This window comes from Lytechinus variegatus, chromosome 2 (genome assembly GCF_018143015.1).
Source record: "Lytechinus variegatus isolate NC3 chromosome 2, Lvar_3.0, whole genome shotgun sequence".
In the NCBI taxonomy this organism is placed as follows: domain Eukaryota; kingdom Metazoa; phylum Echinodermata; class Echinoidea; order Temnopleuroida; family Toxopneustidae; genus Lytechinus; species Lytechinus variegatus.
Window position 1 is genome coordinate 50486068 of NC_054741.1, and position 21636 is coordinate 50507703.

Consider the following 21636-nt stretch of genomic DNA (forward strand, 5'->3'; position numbering starts at 1 on the left):
TGGATAAAAACGTCCTAGACGCAGCCCTAGGTGTGGAGATAAAAAGTGCATGTCCAGATGAAAGGCCCTGTAGGCCTATTTTTTTTTTAAGTAGTAAATTGGTGCAAGCATGAATATGGATTGAGCCCCCCCCCCTTCCCAGGTTCAATATTAATAAGCGCCCTAAAGGTCAAATATAAATTTGGCTCCCCCGGAACATGCGCCAAATTGGCGCTCCAAAAGGTCAAATTTGGCGCCTCCAGGTCAAATATGAAATAGGTGCCTCAAATCTGGCACCCCAGCTCTTGTATTCAATCATATGCACTTTTTTCTCCTCCCTCATTCTCTTTTCCTCTTTTTTTAATTTCCCCCTTTTTTCTCTTTCTCTTTTTTTTCTGTTTCTTCTTTTCCCTTTCTTTTTTCTTTTCTATTTCCCCCTCTCTTCCCTTCCTTTGTTTGGCACCCCCCCTTCGACTACCCGCTATACCATGCCCCAAAAGTCCTCCCCTATGTGCTTGATCTTGAACATTGTTATATTTAGGCTTTCGTAATTCAATGAAATAGTCCGAAGCACAAGTAGGAAGCATTGGTGAAATAAATTATTTAATTAATTTCAATAGGGCCTATTTATTTTTATTTAAATGAGGGGTGATTATGCCCCCACCCAGCCCAGCTCCTGGTCGAGTAGCGCTCGCGCGCGCGGTGCGAAACGATCGACAATGCTGCTTAATATAATATAATATAAGTACGGCCGGCCGACAATTCGCAAACTACGCGCATCGCATCAAAGCCCATCATATCGACGCAACATTTTTCCCATACGTCGAATCTTTATTTGTTTGTCTAGCGTTACAGATACCGGTCCCGGTAGAATCTTTAATGGGTCCAGTCATTGGACCAAAGACACGATTGACTTTAAGATGATGAAGAAGGATTTTGCAGGTAAGCAGACAATTTTGAAAGATATTGTTAGCGCTGGCGTTGTATACAAATACAAATTACAAGCCGTATGTAACAGATCTAAGAGATCTAAACTCGTATACGTAGGATCAGGAGCTGGGCCATGGGACGGAGTGCAGTGCTGGAGTGCTGAACAACAGGACTAAATCGTATGAGCGATCGTTTAGGATATCGATATCAAAAACCGTCTGCGCTGGCGATCTGCGCACTTTTCGTCTGTGGCTGGAGTGGAGAAGCTAAAATTAAAAATTATGCAATTCTTTGATCGTTTCTCACGTTACTAGATCTATACAACATTAAGTCAGGTAATTACCGGTTAGAGCTCAAATTTACTGGGGTCTCCAAACCAGGCAAGATCCCCGCCAAGTACTCGAATGCAGACACTGCATCGTCGTTTTGACGAGCAATGCCTGCATCGTCATCATACTCGTTGAGGATCTGCGAGAATTCGTTCGGGACCATGTCCCGAAGAAGAACGGAGAGGTCAGAGGGCTGATGAGGTGGCTCTCCTCCTCCCGTCATCCTCCTCTTTTTTGAGAAGTCTGCCCACTCCGCCTTCCCCGCGAGCTTTATTCTTTTCCATTGGTCTCTTATTTCCTTCAAGCTCCTTCTCTCACCATACCGGGCCCGAAATTCACCAAAGATTTCCTCCCATGCTCTGATTTTTGCCGAGTTGGCCTGGAAATCGTTTCTCTTCTTTTCTATTACATCTATCTTATCACCAACGAGGTGAACGAGCAGTGTTTTTTCAGAACTGTCCCAATTTCTTTTCCTCGCCTTTTTGTGACTTTGACTTTCCTCCATGGTTAGCTTGTATTCGGAAATATCTCGAGTACCGGTATGTAATGTAGCACTAGCAGCAGAAGATAATCACAATTCAACGGAGCCTGTATTTACTGCGCATGTGCAATAGAAGCAGACCAAATTTCTGCTTCAATTACACATGCGCAGTAATCTACTACCACTACGACCACCAACTTAAACCGGCGGTCTAACTTTAGACCGCCGGTGTAAGTTGGACAACACTTAAACCCGGGGTTTAACTAAAACGGAGTTTCAGAAACGCAAATCGCGCAAAACTGGAGTTAGACTGAACCCGCGGTCTAAGTATGGTTTAGTTAGACTCTAGCTTAACTTAGACCGAGGTTTAAGTTACACCCGACTTCAGAATTCGGGACTATATATATTCCTTTTAAAAAGGGGATGTTTGAGCTCTGCATTTGTCGTCAATTTATGGAAAAGCAATCCAAAGGACATAACGAATGAAAAGAATGACCAGTTTCGTCTATGATGTTCAGAGATTTTTTTTCTTTTCCAGAAAATGTGGGTTGGAGAACTTCGCTTTGATGATAGATCTAAACATGAATTCCGTACTCTTATCAAATTATGATCTCAGTTCGACTGAATATCCTTAATTCTTTTCATTGACCTACATATTGGATAAACATATTGGCCAGAAAAGGGATAACAATTGCACGTAACGTCGGGGGGAGTAGCTCATCCCATTCTTTCAAATTATATATCTGATGCCTATGTCGAGGGTCAGCGTTATATCACACCCTTTTCAATTTTAACACCATCTTATTTACTAGTCCTGGGGATTACACTGGTAAGGGTCATCTCCCTTTTTCTCCCCATTTTCTTCCACTCCTTAGTTTTTTTCTCTACACCCCCCCCCCGCCCGGCCACCCAACTTTTTGCAACTTTTTTTTAACCGACGGGGATCTGTAAGCCTTTTCTTTGACATACTTTTGAAATAGGTAATAGGTCGGCGAGTCCATATCTGGTTTATGAAACTCGATCGCGTCAAATCATTCTTATGATCTAAGATTATGATATGTGTTCTGTCATCTTTGTTTGTCATAAAATCTTCATGTTTAATAGATAGACATCGGAGTATCACGAAGACGAGATGGAATGATGGTAAACAGGAATAGAAATATGAAACGTGTATACCAAAGTATCTAGACTATGCAAGAATAATCCCATCCCCCAAGCGAAGTGCACGCATGTTCTGACGGGAAGGTATACATCACAGCTTGAAGAGGGGGACGAAGGGGGTAATAGTCCGATTGGTTATAAGTGTTACTTTTATACGTTTATTAAATGTTATGAGAGGGTGACTTTTTCAGTTAGGACTTACATTATGAAATAGACTTTTTAAAAATGTTAAAAAATGTAAACAAGTATAGTCCGGATGTCTTGTGTCTTTGTCCTTGATCATATAGGAGCGGTATGTTGCAGGGGCCGCGGAAGTGGGGGGGGCTAGGGGAGGGGGCTTCAGCCTCCCCCCCCCCCACTTTTTCCAAAACCGTGTACAAAAACGTAAAAATGACCACAGGATTGTGATTTTTAGCATGGTCAGCCCCCCCCCCCACTTTGAAAACCGTTCCGCGGTCCCTGGGCTGAATAAGAAAGAGAAGTGAAGAACACACCCACCCGCTCTACTGTATGCCAACATTTTCAAGACATTTTCAAGATATCTATCCCATTTTTCTTTCCTTGACATATATACATAAAAAAAGTTTATCTCAAATAAGAACAAAAGTAACGTATAGGCCCTACTTCAGGATCTACTATTTAAAATCAATTAAATGGTTTGGGTCTTTGAATGCAAACTCATTGCCTTCCAAGCCCCGCCCCCTCCCTCTCCCATGTAGTAAATCTCTGATGTCCTGTCCATTTCTTTTTCCCGACCTCAACTCTCTCTCTTTGTCACATTCACACGCACACACACCCGGCCACTCTCCCTTCCTCTCTCTCTCACACATCCACACACCCACTCCCACTCTCCCCTCCTCTCTCTCTCTCACTCTCACACACACACAGACACACCCTCACAGACTCTCCCTCTCTCTAACGCACACACACCCGCACACTCCCCTCCTCTCTCTCTTTAAAATAGCAGATGCATATTTTAAAAAAAAATCTTCGAATTCAATAATCTTAACTTATCAAATTTTATTTCAAATATATACTTATCATGCTTATTACGCAGACATGAGGAGGGTAATATACAAATATATGACCTCATGGTTCTCTTAAGTCGTTCAGGTATAATGTGAGTGTGCCTCTATAATGTCCCTTTAACATAATAAATGTACTGAACATATAATAGGAAACCACTCTTTAAAAAGGGTTGTGTAAAAGTTAAGGTGAATTTATTGACTGATATTTGATTAACTTTTTCACAACTATTCTAACAGAGTGCAATCCTACATAATATATATTTACAGTTCGAAGGTAGAAAGGAAGAACAAAAACAATACAATTGAATGAGATAAACAGTAATGCAGTGATATAATCAGCCATAAATGACGTGGAATTAGATAGAATAATTTACAGATATCAACACATTGTTTATACATAAATTTATCAAGCATGAGCGATGGGGATTTCATGCATTATGAAAAAATACAAAGGAACCTCACCAAAAAATAGGCATATAATTATCAAAGCAAGTTAAATGGTTAATAATCTGATTATCAAGTAATATATTAGTACTTTCATGCATCCAAGACCGCTGAAAATTATTTCAAAGGTACTTTAATACTAGAGACTAGTTAATATAAAAATAAGATTGAAAGAATATTCTCAAATCAATACAGATTTTTCATATTTTTCATTGCTTCCCTGTGCTATCATGTGTACCTTGTTTAGTTTTATGAATGAAATATTACCAACAAGAATCCTTGAAACATAAATCAAATTATTACTAATAGCGCAGTCACATTTCCCCTACGGTGGCCGTACGGCGAGTCGAAAACAGCACTGCAGTTATTTAACATTTTGTGCTAGCTATGTACAGTTAGGGGAAATGTGACCGCAGCATTAATATTCTTTTTTATATACATTCTTTACTCTGAATTACATGTAGGTACCTTCTCACAAAACTTTACCTTTTTGACGGAAACATGTTTGCCATCATCGGAACATTTTGAATGATTTCTTAGCAATATCATACTATTGTAATACAATAACAAGGTTTATGCCACCCGTACCCTTTTCTTAAATATTTAATCATGGAATGTATCTAGGCCTACACTATTGTTACAGGGAAGTTCCTCAATCAATGACCAATGTATATTCAACACGCTGAACATCTATTTCCATTCTCCTTCCTTTTTTGTCAATGAACTTAAATTCATGCCAATATATAATTCCGTTTTCATAAATGTGATTTCCTATTATTATTGTGACACGCGCTTAAAGAATGGCCATACACGCATATAAGCCGATGTATTTCATGTTACTCTAAACGATAAGCATCGGACCGGATAAAGCTGAATCGGTGGGAGGTTTGGTGCAATTGGTGATTGTCTTCGATGGTGACATCGAGGTAATTTATTTGGCACGAGTCGTCTATTTCGGTTCTGATGACGCGGTCTGGATAGAGTTAAGATTCATCTCATCGGAGGTAGCGTAGTCCTCCTCATCGCCGTACTCGCAGGTAGTGCATCGTCGGAGTCGGCTTGCATTGACGTTGGGATCGAGGATGTAGTCGTACGTGATCGCTCCCAGCAGTCCACCAACCATTGGTCCAACCCAGTAAACCTGATCCACATAAAGATGAGAAACGGATAAGTACATAAAATTGAAGGGGTACTCAGCAAGCTCAGGGCTGAAAAATATATCTGAATAGAGTAGAATTCAAAATTTCATCAAAATCTACTACCAAATAACAAAATTCTTGAATTCAAAGCTAAGCAATATTTTGTTAAAACAGTTATATTATGCACATCGTCATGAATATTCATTAGATGGACTGATGATGCAAGTCACCACTTTTCCTTTTGGTATGTTATTACAGGAAATCATAATTATTTTATATTTTAATAAATGACTTATCTTTCTTATAATAATAATAATAATTGGCATTTATATAGCGCTTTATCAATCTACGACTGTTCAAAGCGCTTCACAATTATTATTACCCGGTCACTGGATTCATAGCATTCCAAGCAGCCTGTTAGGCGCAAACTTGCTAAACCAACCACAATGACGGTTGTTTCCTACCGGTACCCAATTAGCACCTGGGTGAGAGTGGCAAAGTGTGGATTGACGCCTTGCCAAAGGGCGCTAGGCCATGGTGGGATTCGAACACACGACCCTCTGATTACAAGGCGAGAGTCAGAACCGCTACACCAGGAAATATAGTAACATAAGTTGCAGTAATGAATATCTCATGCATTAAAGGACCCGGGCTGAGAATATTTATATCTAAATAAATAAATATTTTAAATGGGCAAAATGCAGAAAATTTCACCAATAATAAGAAAACGAATAACGAAGTTATTGAATTTTAAAGTTTAGCGATATTTTGTGAAAACAGTTATATGCACGTCATCATGAATATTCAAAATCCCAAGATTGGTTCCTACAAAGTATCATCGAGATATTCGGTATCATTTCAACAATTTTATTAGCTCCGTCATCCGAATATAATAGTATTCGCCAACACTATACGAATGGTTATCACCGAAAGTAATTGTAATCGATAAGTCATCAGTCAAAAATGAATGGATGAATACTTTCCCCCGATGATTGAAATCATGCCGTATGTTCTTAAACACTTGAACTTGGGAGAGTACTTCAGAAGGTCGGGGTTTTTTTTCAAATCGACAACATGCATTCAACATCGGGCAATAAAGGAAACGACACTCCAGTAAAACAGAAAATCGTTCAAATCGGATCGGGAATCAGCAGCATCATTTCGGGCAATAATTAAATGGACATTGTTCTTTTGGTAGACCATTCAGTCAATATTATTTGAAATGTTCAAGTAGCGTACTTTAGCATCCACTTCGTAGACGCCCTCTGCAACGCTCAAAATCTATTAGAAATGCCCGTCAAATCACAATGGACATATTAGAGGTCATTGTCGAAAGTTAGTGGAACGGGACAGCATATCGTCCTAAGATTCGGACCACACGAGAAATTGCAAATATGTAGTTTGTCCAGAGTCCAGGGGCCCGTTGCAGAAAGAGTTGCAATCAATCGCAACTCTAAAAATCACGCGCAACTTGATTTTCAACCAATCAACAGCGCGCATTTGGGACTTGCGATTGATTTTTTTACTTGCGTTAAACGCAACTCTTTCTGCAACGCCCCCCAGGACGACACTGCTGTTTTGATTCACTGATTTTCGACAAAGACTGCTTTGTTAAAAAGGGGTTTTGACAAAAGATTCTCTGCGGTATAGAAAGCGTCCGCGAAACGATTACTAAAATACTCTTATAAGGTTTCATTCAAGTAAGAAGGAGAAGCAAGCTAAGTCTTTGAATGGATAGAAATGGAATAAAACCAAAACATACCCAATGCGCAGTCCATACTCCGCCAACGACAGCCGATCCAAGACTACGAGCGGGATTCATACTAGCACCAGAATATTGAATCTGCAAAAGAAATAATGAAAAAAAGATGGTAATATTTTGGTTTAATCTTGCAAGTATTATTCACCTATTCACAAATCTGTGTATAAAATAGTGAAGAGAGGTCTGTGCATTGCGTTATGTATAAGCTGCCAGCCAGGCAAAAGGTCTGGAATTTCTAACCGAGTCGGGTTTTACCCAAAAGCGATCATTCATATTGCCAAAGTCATCATCACCAACACATTTCACCACCGTCATCATGATCACCATCATCAACATCATCACAATCATCAGCAGTAGCATCAGCAGCACCATCACCACCACCAGTATACTTTGACCAACTACCTCCGTCATTAAAACACCCCTTCAGGTATCCTAAATACATTGTGTGAATTATTTGCTTAAGAGAGAGGGGTGAGGGGAGAGAGTGTGTGTGTGATGCAAGAGGAGATACGATTTCACACCCTTTTAATTCTCCCACGATATCCATGGTCAAGGTGTTATGTACATAATCATGGGCATTCTTTAGAACATAAATGTTGTCAGGAGAATGTTATGATATCAACGAGTGTAAACGCTGCTCCAAAGTCTGATACCATCACTGTGTGATGATAGACGCAAATGGTGATATATGACCATTTACTGCAGCTACTGATAAACCAGTCCATCTTATCTTATTGAGAACAAACAAAATACAAAACAACATTATAGCACAAAAGGCAAAGCTATATAAAACGGCGTTTTAATTGATTGATTACAACAAAAAAATCACATTGATCATTGGCATCTCAGTGATTTTTTTAGGAAAACGAAAAGTTTTGCCAAACTTGAAAAAAAAATCAGTATGAAAGTAATATTCGTTATGTAAATGTTTGATCATTTTCCTTCAGAAACTCTGTTATTGGTAGTACATCAAACACCATTGTCCTCGTAAAACGACATCAAGTGCGTAGTGGGTGCATGGGAAAAGGACAATGATTTAATAATTTCCCGGGATAATTTTTAACTGGCAGGGCTTCCAGCCAATGGATCTTTGCAATATAGAGAGATGAAAAATAACCTGCTGAATAGAGATTTTCTTATTTACATCTTTCAAAATATAATAAACGGTTTTATGTCACATCGTAGCACCTTGATGTTAACTTAAAGCACGTGCATACAATAGACTTTAAACCGTAATGATATACTGTATAGCTACCAAACAAGAGCTAGCTAATACACGGGTACCTCTGAGAACGTGCTGGATATCTTCAACAAACCATGTTAATTTTCCACTGTGACTTAAAAGACTTAAGGAAATATTTTGAAATCGCATCTGATATTTATTTTGTGATTACGAATCTACGTGAGAATCACGTGAGTGAATATAACAAATACCTGTACAGTGCAAATGACTGGCATGGAGTATATAGCCGCATAAATTGTTCATTATTATTATATGCTTTATCGTTCAGTAACATCAATTGTGTAATTTGTATGTATGAGTTATATTATATACTTTGTGATATCATGGATATGGAAATAAATGAAATGAAATGAAATGAAATAAATTGTCATTCCTTTTTCTTTTTTTTTTGATCGGTCATCGCGAGATATTGGCCGAGTGCTATAATTGACTATGTAAATATTGACCGAGTTGCTCTAATGCATACTTGTGATACCCATTTCCCAGGGGTTAATATTGACAAAGATCAACCAAACAAAAATCTTTCACACTTGACCTTTATCAACATAAAAATGATACCAAACATCATTCGTATCGTCAATGATCAATGCTTTGATTGTAGTGATGCTATTCATATAACAAAGTTATTACCCCATAATTGTAATGACACGTGGATGTTTAGGTGCAAAGAATAGCTTTATATCGTTAATCAAAATTGCTATAAAAATGTATGTGAATTTATGTGTATAAAACGTGATATTAAATGATACTTTTATAATACCTGAACATTTTAAGGCACTTATACTTATACCGGGAGCCCGTTGCAAAAAACTTTTTACCTGAGAAAACTCAGGTTGTTTTACCATAGTTTTTTTTACCTGTGTTAAAATCAATGGTAGAAATCAGACTAACCTTAGTTTTCAGTTTTTACCAGAGTTTTCTCAGGTAAAAAGTTTTTATGCAAAGGGCCCTCGGGTACACTATATTCTCTTCATGGTTTATACTTGGGGAAACAATGATTAAGAATCATATTACATCATATAGAAATTATAGAATTTACCGTTTTTTATGTATATCATCCAACTCTTTCCACTTTCGCCTTCTCTCAAGAAAAGATGGTATATCGTCATATTGGCGCGATGTACAAAAGAATCCTCTCTTTCCCCTTCTCTCGAACATTTTTTTCCTCCAATAATTTTGTTTCTCACAATGCCAAGCATGAGTTCGAACAGAGACAAAATAATATACCACTATTTTTAAAAAATAATCAACGGAGAATGTGTGTGGATGTGACTATTGGGAAGTTTCACGCCTATAGCGTGCAACCATTTTTTCACCTCTCAACCCCGAAGCAGGCTTTAGAACCTGATAAACATTCCATATCATCATATTAGATGACTGTCAGACGGATTATTAGTGAGGCAACTGGTCTCGAATCCTGGCGTACTTTTTTTCGGATTGCTTGGCAAAGAAGACATTCTTACGTCATCCATCATTATTTTCAAAAAACCACATCATTAACCAGCTGTGGTCACGGATGTAATTTTGTTCTCTATGATGACGTTCTGAATTCATCAAAATCAGAACGATTTGACAAAATTAAGCTGCTTAGAGGCAGCAAGTTTTATTGGCGGGAACCAACGCTCCATGATCGTGCAAAAATGCGAAAGGAACATTCACTAAAAGGTATCATTACTTTGTAGACGAAGGGAAATGAAATTCATCGATGCAATATAGTCAGCTCATTGTGGAAAGCTCATCGTCTTTTATGAGTTATTTGGTATAATACTGTTTTTGGACTTAAAAGAATGGTTGTATTTCGATTCGAATCATAAAAGTTCCACATTTACCACTTCATTATATCCTTACCTTTAGTTGTGATAAAACTAAAGCACTTAAAATGACCATAATTTCATATTGGTCGACTTTGCCTTTAATCATAACGAAAAATTTCAAAAAAATACTATGGCACAATAATGCTCTACTTTTCTGTATTATGGCACAAGAATGCTCTACTTTTCTGACATGACCTTGGTTATGAATCGTAAAACTAGATTTGTCAGAGACGTAATAATACCATCTTGAAATATGGAAAGTTGATGCGATTTATGCTCTACACTTTACAGGCAATAATACAATGGCACGTATATGCCATAAATCACGATTACATCTATATTTGCAAACGGAATATGGAAACTTCAATATTTTTTTCTGATAAAGCACCACGTGGGGGTAGGAATATAAAGATAATATTCAAAGTACATACTGTTATAGGAAAGTCCCTCGCCCCTCTCAAAACAATATTGATTCCATTGCTATATCTTAGATCATAATTATTACTCCGGCTGTAGATGAGCCGCCATATTGATAGGCGCTAAAGCGTTCAAGGAATAAATCCTACCGGGTACCCATTCACCTCAAAAGTGCAGCACAATGTGGATAAATTTCTTGCCATAGTTGGGATTCAAACCCACGACCCTCTGTTTCAAAGTCCGGAGACTAATCCACTGGGCCACAACGCTCCGCGCATCAAAAGAGTTACAAAGCTTTTTTTATCTGTAAGTAATAACAAATCTATTTGCAAGTGATTGCTAATGTTTATAGCATCAGTCGACAAAGATGGAAAGTTACTCAACGATAATATTAGAAACACAATGTAAACACGATAAAATAGATACTGCTTACTCATTTACATGCACAATTTCGACGTGTTTGCAAAATCGAAGCAAATCGCCACACTATAAATCGAAAGTTTTTGCTTGCCTTTATCCATCTAGCGATAATGAAAGTAAAGTCTTATTTTAGAAAAGCATATAAGCAAAACTGCATCGTCACAACACAGGGGAGAAAAAAAGTAACCAGAATTTATGACTGACTGCGAAAACTAATAAAGGATATCGAAAAAAGTAACTACAAATTTATGGAATACGCTAGTTTGGCAAGCATCCCAATCTTAAAAGGATTTGCATCCCGTTTTGAAGTTTGTTTTCATCGTAGTAATGATAACAGACATAAATCAACAACAGTGATGTGAATGAACATCTACTCAATATTCATCTTTGCAATTCCTATATTTGGGGCAAGTCAAAATTTGCGCCCCACATACGCATTTCCTAGTATTAAGTGTTTATTTCGGGGTTTTTTTAAATAACCCCCCAAGTAACTGGCACGGTTCCAGATAAGTATCATGTCCTAAAACCTATTTATGTGGATAATAATGAAATTAAACAATACGTTTTGTTTATGTTCTACATCCTGTGAATTTTATACCAAAACTTGTATTCCTTATAATACAAAACAACTTTAAAGCACGGATCAATGGATGAAAATTGCAAAACATGATTGTTATGTTTGTTTATCTCAAGCCAGTGTTGTAGTGCCTTGATGCTCGGCCTTGGCCTTAAGGCGCCTTAAGGCCTACTTTTTCAAAGCCTTGGCCTTGAACATTCAAGCCTTGGCCTTGGCCTTGGCCTTGAGGATTTTGAGCCTTGAAATTTCAAGGCATTTTCAAGGCTTTTTCAAGGCATTTTGTATTTTGTACTTTTATTTGCTTTTATAAAAGTAAGTATAAATGTTTAAATTGTTCTGTATATCTAATGACACAAATGGTCAATACTACCAGTCAGCAGTAGTAGCAGCTGTAGTAGTAATATACTAGCAGAGCCATCAATTGTGACTATCACCATTATCAAGAATTATCATCACATAATTATATAACAAAGAGAAGTGATGAAAATAACATTATTTATTGGTAATATCATGACTAATGATGATAATGACAATATTAATAATAATGATTATGATAAAGATTATAGTGATTTTATGACAGGAATAATTGTAACAGATCCGACTGCAATTTCGACAATTTTCAGACTTTAAAAATAGCTAACTCTAAATAATGATAACAAGGTTGATTTCTATTCCATTAGGATTTTTCTTGTATTATTTTCTTTGACCAACAAGAATGTTTTAAGTCTTAATGATTATCTGAAAAGATTTGGTAAACTTGAACACAATCTTTAATTTTGTCATTTCCAAATAGAATATGTCAATGGCATGATGAGCCAAAATTTTGAGGAGCTAAGCATGGCATCTAGAGCAAAATTTCTGCCCCAAAAAGTCGAAAGCGATTGAAGCGAGCACAATTTTTCACCCTTATACTATTAGAAAAGCTAATTTTGTGATATTGTGACAATATGTTCAGAAAATGATATCAAGGTCCTTTTATATGTTTATTCTTGGTGGTGGAACTTCTTGTCTCGCCCTTTTTTTTGGGGGGGGTCCTGTTATTTATTAAACAGGCGAGAAAGAGGAATGGGAAGAGAGATAGAGAGGAGAAGGGGGGGGGGGGGCTAGTTTGGCAGAAAATACTGCAAAATCAGTTAATATGTTGATTGACAGTACATCTAATTGAATTGTTTATAGTTTGTTTTGGGTCTAGTGTCTCAGATTGACAAAACAAAATATTAAAGAAAAGCTACTTATTTTTAATCATATGGTTTGACAGTGAATTTCATTTCACTAGTTTCAAGGAAATAAACAAACAAAACTGACAAGATTCCTAAAAATGACTCGTTTTCAGGTCAGCATTTGAACATTTTAACTTGTGCTTTGTGCTCTCTTGCCCCCCCCCCCCGAAAAATTCTCTGTAGGAAAAAAATGCCTATTTTCCAAAATCAAAAATACCTTTTTTTCCCAAATTAAATATGCCCTTTTTAAAAAAGAAATACATTTTTTATAGTAAAACATGATACATTTTAGGTTACAAAATCACCAAATTTTTGGATCACGCTCGGACGCATAAATTATTGTTAAGTAAGGTTCTCTTTCTGTTCCCGTTCACACACAAATAACGCTAAGAATGTCCAGTTTTCAGGTTGGAATTATCAAATTTGTAAATTTTGGACCTCGCGCTTAGCGCTCGCATAATTTGATTGGTGAAATAAGTATCCTATTTATGAGTCAATGAATGTAGTCAAGAACAGCTTCCTTTCTGGTCACTAAAAATTTAAGCTCACGCTCAATTCTTTAGTAAGATGCACATCTTTTTCATGATTACAATAACAGCTCAGAATATTTCATTTTCATTTCTCATTACACGAAATGTCCAGAAGGTTGAGCTTGTGATTTGTGCTGGCAACATCTCGCAAGGCTGCCCTTTTAACAGTGATTATCGCAATAATTGACCAAAAATCGAGTTTTACAACTTCAGAATTGATTTGTTTTTTCAAAACAGCTTGCTTGCTATGCTTTCTTGCAGAAAAGTAAAGCCTAAGTCAAAGTATCTGTCCTATCAATTAGAAATCACCTAAAAAGGCTTTGCTGAACTGAAATTCTACAAAACAACACAACTTCTTCATGCAGTTGTTAATCTCATTTGAAAATATCTGTTTGCACTAAATGCTATTTTTTTTAGCTTTGACCCCGGCCCTCCCCCAAACAAAAATATGTTCTGCCTCTCCTGTCTCAGGGAGTAAAGAAAGACAAATGTTGAGATTGGTCATGCCAGGATCAGATCACCTTGGTAATAATAATCAATGCAATGTAAATCACCTAGAAAAATAATTAAATGAACAAAGGTAACTATATCATTATTTTAATAACATATGTCTAAATCTATCATGAAATTATTTTCATTTATGTACAAGGGTTAAAATTTTCACTCGCTCACACCTTTTATACACTTTGTCTTGTGCGTCATGTCTGCCGCCTAAGAATTGTTGTCCCATTGTTACATATATTGAAAGTTTGAAAATGCCTTGGCCTTAGCCTTGAGGTTTTCAGGCCTTGGCCTTGGGTTTCCATGCCTTGGCCTCAGCCTTGGTTATTGAAGCCTTGGCCTTGGGTATTAAAGCCTTGGCCTTGGCCTTGGCCTCGGCCTTGGAGGTTTGAGCCTTGACTACAACACTGTCTCAAGCATTAAACTTTTAAAAATGAAATGTTCCAAGGGCCCCCAAAAAAACATTACTGAAAGGTTGCTAAATATTTTCAAAAGCAAAATTCACGTTTTCACAAAGAAAAAAGATCGGCACCCCGGACCCCTTTAAATTCCTTCCGACGGTGTATTCGGAACACACGTGGTCATTTCACATTCCAGTATCCCGTATCAATATCTGCTGGATGAGATGGAGGTATATAAAAAAAATGTTGAAGTGACGTAAATAGATAACATAACTTAGACTTAACCGAGTTCCAATTCCCCGGGTTCGGCTCCAGGTTTTTAAAGCAGCTGGCTAAATTCAGGCTATCATGGAGAGACAATATAAAAGCTCCATAGACGATGATACACAGCAAAAACTTTGGTGTTAACCGGTGTACATAGAGGACCACACCAGTTATTTTACACCGGTGTTAAATCGGTAGTGTTAGTTTTACACCTATAGGTGTTATTAAAACACATTTTGTTGTTACATTTACACTCTTTGGTGTTATGTTTAATCTCTAGGGTGTAATTTTAACACCTCAGGGTGTGGTCCTCTATTAACACCAAATGGTGTCAGTTTTAACACCGCAGTCTTTACAGTGTACTTCCAAAATAATACAATTACAACACTTGCAACGACTGATCTCAAGATACGTGAAGATCTGACAAGATTTGACACGATCACTTCGATTACTCCACGATTTAAACCACGGTGTCAATCGTAGCGTCTTGCACTGCAAAAACTCCGGTGTTGATTTAACACCAGAATCTAAACATGTCCACACCAGATAAGTATTAAACAACGCCGGTTCGGTATAAGTCTAACACCAGATAGGTGTTTATATACGACACCAATCAGTATTAAAACAGCATCGGTTTGATTCCAAACTGGTGTTCTATTAATACTTCTGTGTGGAGGTATACAGATTCCGGGCTGGTGTTAAATCAACACCGGAGTTTTTGCAGTGTGGGATCAACATTTGCACCAAACATTTGCTCCAAACATTTACTCCTAATGCACGATTTGAAATTTACAAAATCACTCTCTGTATGTAAACGTGCGTAGATTTTCTTTTCTAAGCTAATGCCAAGCCTGTAACTCCCTTACACCATGATAACCAAAACAATATAATAGTAATTCATTCTCATACCTCAATGTGTTCGTTTGTTTGTTCATAGTTTGTTTTGTGGAAAATTCTATGGCTTTATATAATTATAGACAATGATCATGATACATAGGCTCTGTGAAAAAAATCAGCGTGTGCGATTAACAGGGGGGGGGGGGGCTAAACACTTCATAATTTATGTCATTTAGACCCGATAAAGTATGAAAATCACATAATTCACTCTCCGCTGAGGTTACTGCACCAGTGCACTATGCCTATCGTGAAAGAAATATACTGTGGTATATTTGTAAACAATATTCATTTGAATGCAACATAATGGATATTTGGAATGATTTTCATTTTCGATAACATGCGATATTCTGTTATCAGCATTATGACGATGCAATAGGACATACGTCTTTCAATATCACGCACTGCATGGGAGCTCCGGCACAAAGATCTTATTTTACAGTTTTACCAAATACATATGGGTATATGCCATACACCTACGCAAACCTTTAAGGTGACACTAGGGATTTTACTGCTAGTTCGGAAGATCCGAATATAGGACTAATATAATATTTAGAAACCATTAATCTGAATTATCTCCATGAATATTAATACGATATTCGAATAACGGTTGTATTAACATCCATTTCAAATCACCTTTTCAATAATTTCTCAAAATACTTTCACTGAAAAGTGATTTGAAAATGTATGTTTAACGAACTCATGTAGGATATATGACATAATCGGCATCTGGATTCACTCGTTGCAGTCACGCCTTACTTTGACACAAGCCAAAATTTACATCACTGCAAAGAATAGGCCTACCTACTGATTTGTCAAGTGTGAAGACATGGCATATAAATAAAGTATCAAATTAGTTGAGAGAAGATAATTTTCAATATAATGATTATGCGTTCATGACATATTAAAATTGGGATTTGTGAGGTGTCAATTTTTTTTACTCACACAGTATATGATACATATATATGTATATATTTTATGTATATACATATATATAAAGTTTTCTCTTTTTTCTCTCCCTCTCTTTCCTTTCTACACTAAAAGATGAAAGCGATGAAGAGGTAAAAGACGAGGAAGAACAAGAACAAGGATTTGGAGGGAAGGGGTTGGAAGGAGGAGGATGCCGTTGATGAAAAAATATAAAAACTTAATTCAAACACATTCAGCCCATGTAACGTATATCTTCTTATTCTTGAAACTTTAAGTGGCGGGTTATCACAAGCAAAGCATCGGTACAAAACCCACTTGAGAAATGCCAGATAAAAGCGGGTCATCCACTTAAATCTGTAAACTGATTACTCTAGTGGTACCTTCGCCCATCTTTATTGGTTTTCCGACAAATAACGGTAGAGGTGTTTCCAGAACGAAGGCATGACCTCACTGTGATGTGTACAAGCACGCCATAAAAGCTTGTTTAGCGTGTTAAGGGGGTTGTACGGTCTATCAACCAGTAAATAGGATTATGTGTAAATCCCAGAGAATCTGCTAATTGATGGCGGAGGTTTCAATTCATAATGCCTTTGACATTGAAACGTATACGTGATAGAACCTTTAAATTGGGAAGGAATATTCAATGCCATTGGCGACATACAACATATACAAACTCCGGTATAAGCACGATGTGCGATGGTGTGCTATGAATTATTGTTAGGTAAAATCAACCCACAATATGGAATAACAGTATTAGGGATAAAGATGTGAAGAATATATGCTGGTATAATATTACAGTCAGAACTACCATGTAAAAGTATTTTCGATTTACATGTGGTTACAAGAAGCGATTGAAAAGGTATCCATGATCGCACAAAACAATAATTCTATTATTATTCGACAAGAAATGAATATCTGAGTTTCTTTTTTATACTGAAATTTTAACTCTCTCGTCCATTCACATAGAATGCTTGGCCTATATACTAGCTATTCTGCCTCTGATTGGCTCATACTTTTTCAACTCTTAGCCAATGAGCGGAAAGAATGCGTTCGCACACTGTAACAACGATTTAAGTACATAAAAAATACCATGAAGAAGAAAAAAAGAGATCCAAACTTTGTAACTTCGTGGTAAAGAGGTAAAGTTGTGGCCACTCTACAAAAAGGAGAGAAATTAAGACGGAAAGCTGTTCTGTTGAATTTTAAGAAAATGGTTGGAATTAAGATCAGTATAGAGATGACCATGGACGTGTTGTAAATGATTTTGAAACCGGTAAGAACAGAGATCATCTCTTTGGTTTAACCTTGACTCAGAAAATCAAATGCAGACATTTAATATTCTCGCTTCTGATTGTTTGAGAACTTCATTTATTTTGATTAAATTTCTTTGAACGGAGGGGCCCCGGATCATCCAGAAAATGTGATGTTGTAAACAGTGGTTAATAAAAACGAACTGATGATTGTTAAAGTGGATAGTTTTTGTTGATTCATCGCCCTTTGGATAGAGGGCGGGAATGAAGGTACATGAGAAGTGGGGAGGTACCAAGGAAGGAAGAGGGGGAGGAAGAGGGAGGAAAGAAGACGGAGAAAGAGGGGGGGGGAGGAAGGGGATGGGAGGAGAGAGGAAGAGGGGTGGGTAAAAGGAGGGAAATAGTAATGAGGAAGAAATGGAAAGAAAGAGAGAGGAAAGATAGAAGAGAGGGAGAGTTGAGCATTGTCGATCTGATAGACAACACACATCGTATGATTTTCTGACGGAATTTAAAACAAATGTCACGATCATAACCATTACTGAGATGGAAATTTATAAAAATTTGTTTTGGATGAGTGCGGTTTCAAAAGCATGCTCTAATTGAAAAATTTACATGTAGACGCATGAATGAATTCTTTTGTGATTCATTATGGCAATTCAATGTCAACCGATATGTACATTATGTTTTGAGCATGGATGGCGATTTGGGGGTGTCATCGTTGAATGTTGAGTGTTTTTTAAAGCAGCCGATGAGAGTGTTGCCTCCCCTCCCCTACAATTACCAACAATCTCATGAAAACGCCACGCATAATCGGACACATTAATATAAAGTAATATCATTTGTTATTGGGAGAAAAAAAAATAACGTACAAGGTTGGTCTGACATCCAACTTGACGTAAACATATGAGTTGCTAAAACGTGTTGTTTAACATCAAATAGCATATACAGTGCGTATCAAAAAAAACGGGACAGATTTGAAAAGTCTATAAAATTTTTGTTTCAAATAATGATGTCTATATTTTGTTGTTAATAGATGCTCTAAGGTCTTATCTTTGAAATGCAAATTTTAAAAAATAAATTTTATTCATGCTTGAGCGAACAAGGGACGTTTTTGTTGGGGGTTCAAAAAGAGGCTTGCGCCAGAATTGCAGAATATGTGTAATACAATGATCAGACTTCTTGCTAATCAGGAGACTTCCTCTTGACCTTTTCATTATCTGTGCCACAATTTTCGAATTATGCTCTCAAATTTCATTTACAAAGTTATTTATTTAATTGAATTATTTCGTTTTTTCATTTAATCTTCTCTTACCTTTTAATTTTCCTTCATAAGTAACTGAGAAAAGAAGATTTTTTGTCAACCCAAGCAAGAAGATTTGAATGATTAATTGGGAAAACTTGTGATTATTAAAATCGTTTTATTATGTGAAACAAATAATGTTATGTACCTTTAAAAGACATGAATCTATTTTTCAATGGGTCATTAATTCCTTGACCAAGTTTAATTGCTTGACAGGAAACACAGGAAGGGATTCATGTCTTTCAATGACAATGGTGTATTGAGTCAATTTTGAAGGAGCTAGATATGGCAGATCGGGTAAAATGTATTAAAAAGTTGTGAGCGAGCGAAGTGAGCATGCAAATATTCCCACTTTTTTTAATTACAATATCAAATTTTGTGATAGTTTTTGACATAATATTCAGAAAATAATATCATATTTTACTTTCTATCTTTCCTTTTATTTCCTGTCCACTTTTTTTCTTGGTCATGATTTTTTAATTGGGGGGGGGGGAGCAACCCGAGCGCCCACCCATCTGTGTGGCTTTGTTCAAAAGGCACCATAATCTTTGTAGCACATAATGAAAGGATTTGAATAAAAAAATCCATGCTCTCCCATAATTCGGTTGAAAAAAAAAATTTAGCTTGAAGAAGGAATATTCAAAGCTAACAGAGAGCATATTAAAAAGAAATAACAGAATAATTCAAGCAAATAAATAGATCTGAAAATGAATTTTGACCGCATGATTTGAAAATTATGGCAAAGATAATGAAAAGGTTAAGAGGAAGTCTGCTAATAAGCAAGAAGTCCGATCATCATATTACTCATATTCTGCAATTCTGGCGCAAGCCTTTTTTTGAACCCCCAACAAAAACGTCCCGTGTTCGCTCAAGCATGAACGAAACTAAATTTTATTAATAGCATTTGAAAGACCAGACCTTAGAGCACCTATTAACACCAAAATATAGACATAATAATTTGAAACTAAAATTTTATAGACTTTTCAAATCTGTCCCGTTTTTTTTGATACGCACTGTAGTACGGAATAAGTTGATCATCGTGAGACAACAGATTATTTCCTTTACCGAGCAAATAGCATATGATCCAAATGTTGCCACGTTTTGTTTGAGGGAGAAAGAATGACTACACTTTGATCTGTATTACACATTCCAGGGTTTTCACAAGCCCTTTTCTAGTGCTGGCTAATTTTAAAGGGATGGCCCGGGCTGAAAGTATTTATAGCTTAACAAATAGAGCAGAATTTACCGAGCAAAATGCCGAAAGTTTCATCAAAATCGGATAACAAATATCAAAGTTATCGAATTCTAAAATTTAGCAATATTTTGTGAAAACAGTCGTCATGAATATTCATTAGGTGGGCTCATGATGTCAGATCTCCACTTGTTCTTTTGTATTTTATTATATGAAATTAGGTTTATTCAAATTTTTTCCTCCAAGAACTAGAAAAATTGTCGGACAACTGATCTAGTGCATTACATATTTATTGCTGCAACTTATTTCATTATAAGGGAGACATTAATATTCACACAATTATGAAATAATTATGATTTTATGTAATGACATATAAGAAAACGGAAAGTGGGGATGTGACATCATCAGCCCACCTAATGAATATTCATGACGACTTTTTTTCTCACAAAATATTACTAAACTTTAAAATTCAATAACTTTATTATGTCACCCGACTTTGATGAAACTTTCGGCATTTTGCTCAGTGAGTTCTACTCTATGTATTAAGATATAAATATTTTCAGCCGGACCATCCCTTTAAATGGCTGGAGTCAAGAGGCATTATTGGTCTATAACAACTGTCTTATGATCAATTCTATACAGATCGTTTGATACGTTGGGTTATTTATCATTGTAGAAAATGCCGGTGGCCGGCAGTCCATATAGGCCTTTTGTGGCAGTGTCGGCCGGTCGGGGGCCGTGTCGGTTTTTCAATGCCGGTCTCTGCCGGCCTAAGCGGCACCAGTGGCACGTATCAAAATGATTGAACACTATCTTGGTTTATTTGTGTACCATGATCAAACAAGATGCTGGGTTATGTTAATAGATGAACGGAATGAACAGAACTTTCCTATTGCTTTATTTCCAATAGGTTATTGAAGGTGTTTGATTGAATCACCATTGGATGGCGCCGTCTATATGGTTTTAATAGTTTAACGGTTACAAAGAATGCCATCCTTGGATTATAGAATATATTCAAATCAAAGGTAAGAAAAATAATCACTAATATCATTATCATCACCACCCTTATCACGACCACCATCATCAGAGTAGCGTGATTGAGACAAGAAGTATTTGGGAGCTACTTGTAAAAAACTGATCTCCGATAAAAGTCACAACTCTCATTTTAAGTTTTTGACCTCTAATTATGATTATTTTAGTGCTCAAGATGAACTTAATCAAAATATTATAACACTGATGTAGATGTCCCATTCCTTTTGTTACTTGAAATTTAACGCAGCATTAATTATAGGTAGAAACAGGGGCGGAAATCTCTTCCAAAAGGTAAGGGGGACACATGGGCGGATCGAGCCTTCGCCAATAGGGGAGGGGCCGGAAAGTTGTTTCAGTCATATTTTCCCCGATCGGCAGCTCAAAGATGATTTTTG

At 36.8% G+C, this 21636-nt stretch overlaps 1 protein-coding gene across 4 annotated transcripts in view; it reads right to left on the bottom strand.

Annotated features, from left to right (window-relative positions):
- Positions 1-3885: 3885 nt before the first annotated feature.
- Positions 3886-21636, bottom strand: part of LOC121408289 (aquaporin-4-like) — a 45445-nt gene continuing 27694 nt past the window's right edge. For all 4 annotated transcript variants that reach the window (XM_041599701.1, XM_041599702.1, XM_041599704.1 and 1 more), the window contains 2 exons: positions 7254-7334; positions 3886-5493 (listed from right to left, as the gene is read on the bottom strand). In XM_041599701.1, coding sequence (XP_041455635.1) covers positions 5302-5493; positions 7254-7334 — 273 coding nt within the window. In that variant the 3' untranslated portion in view covers positions 3886-5301. The remainder of the gene's footprint in view (positions 5494-7253; positions 7335-21636) is intronic.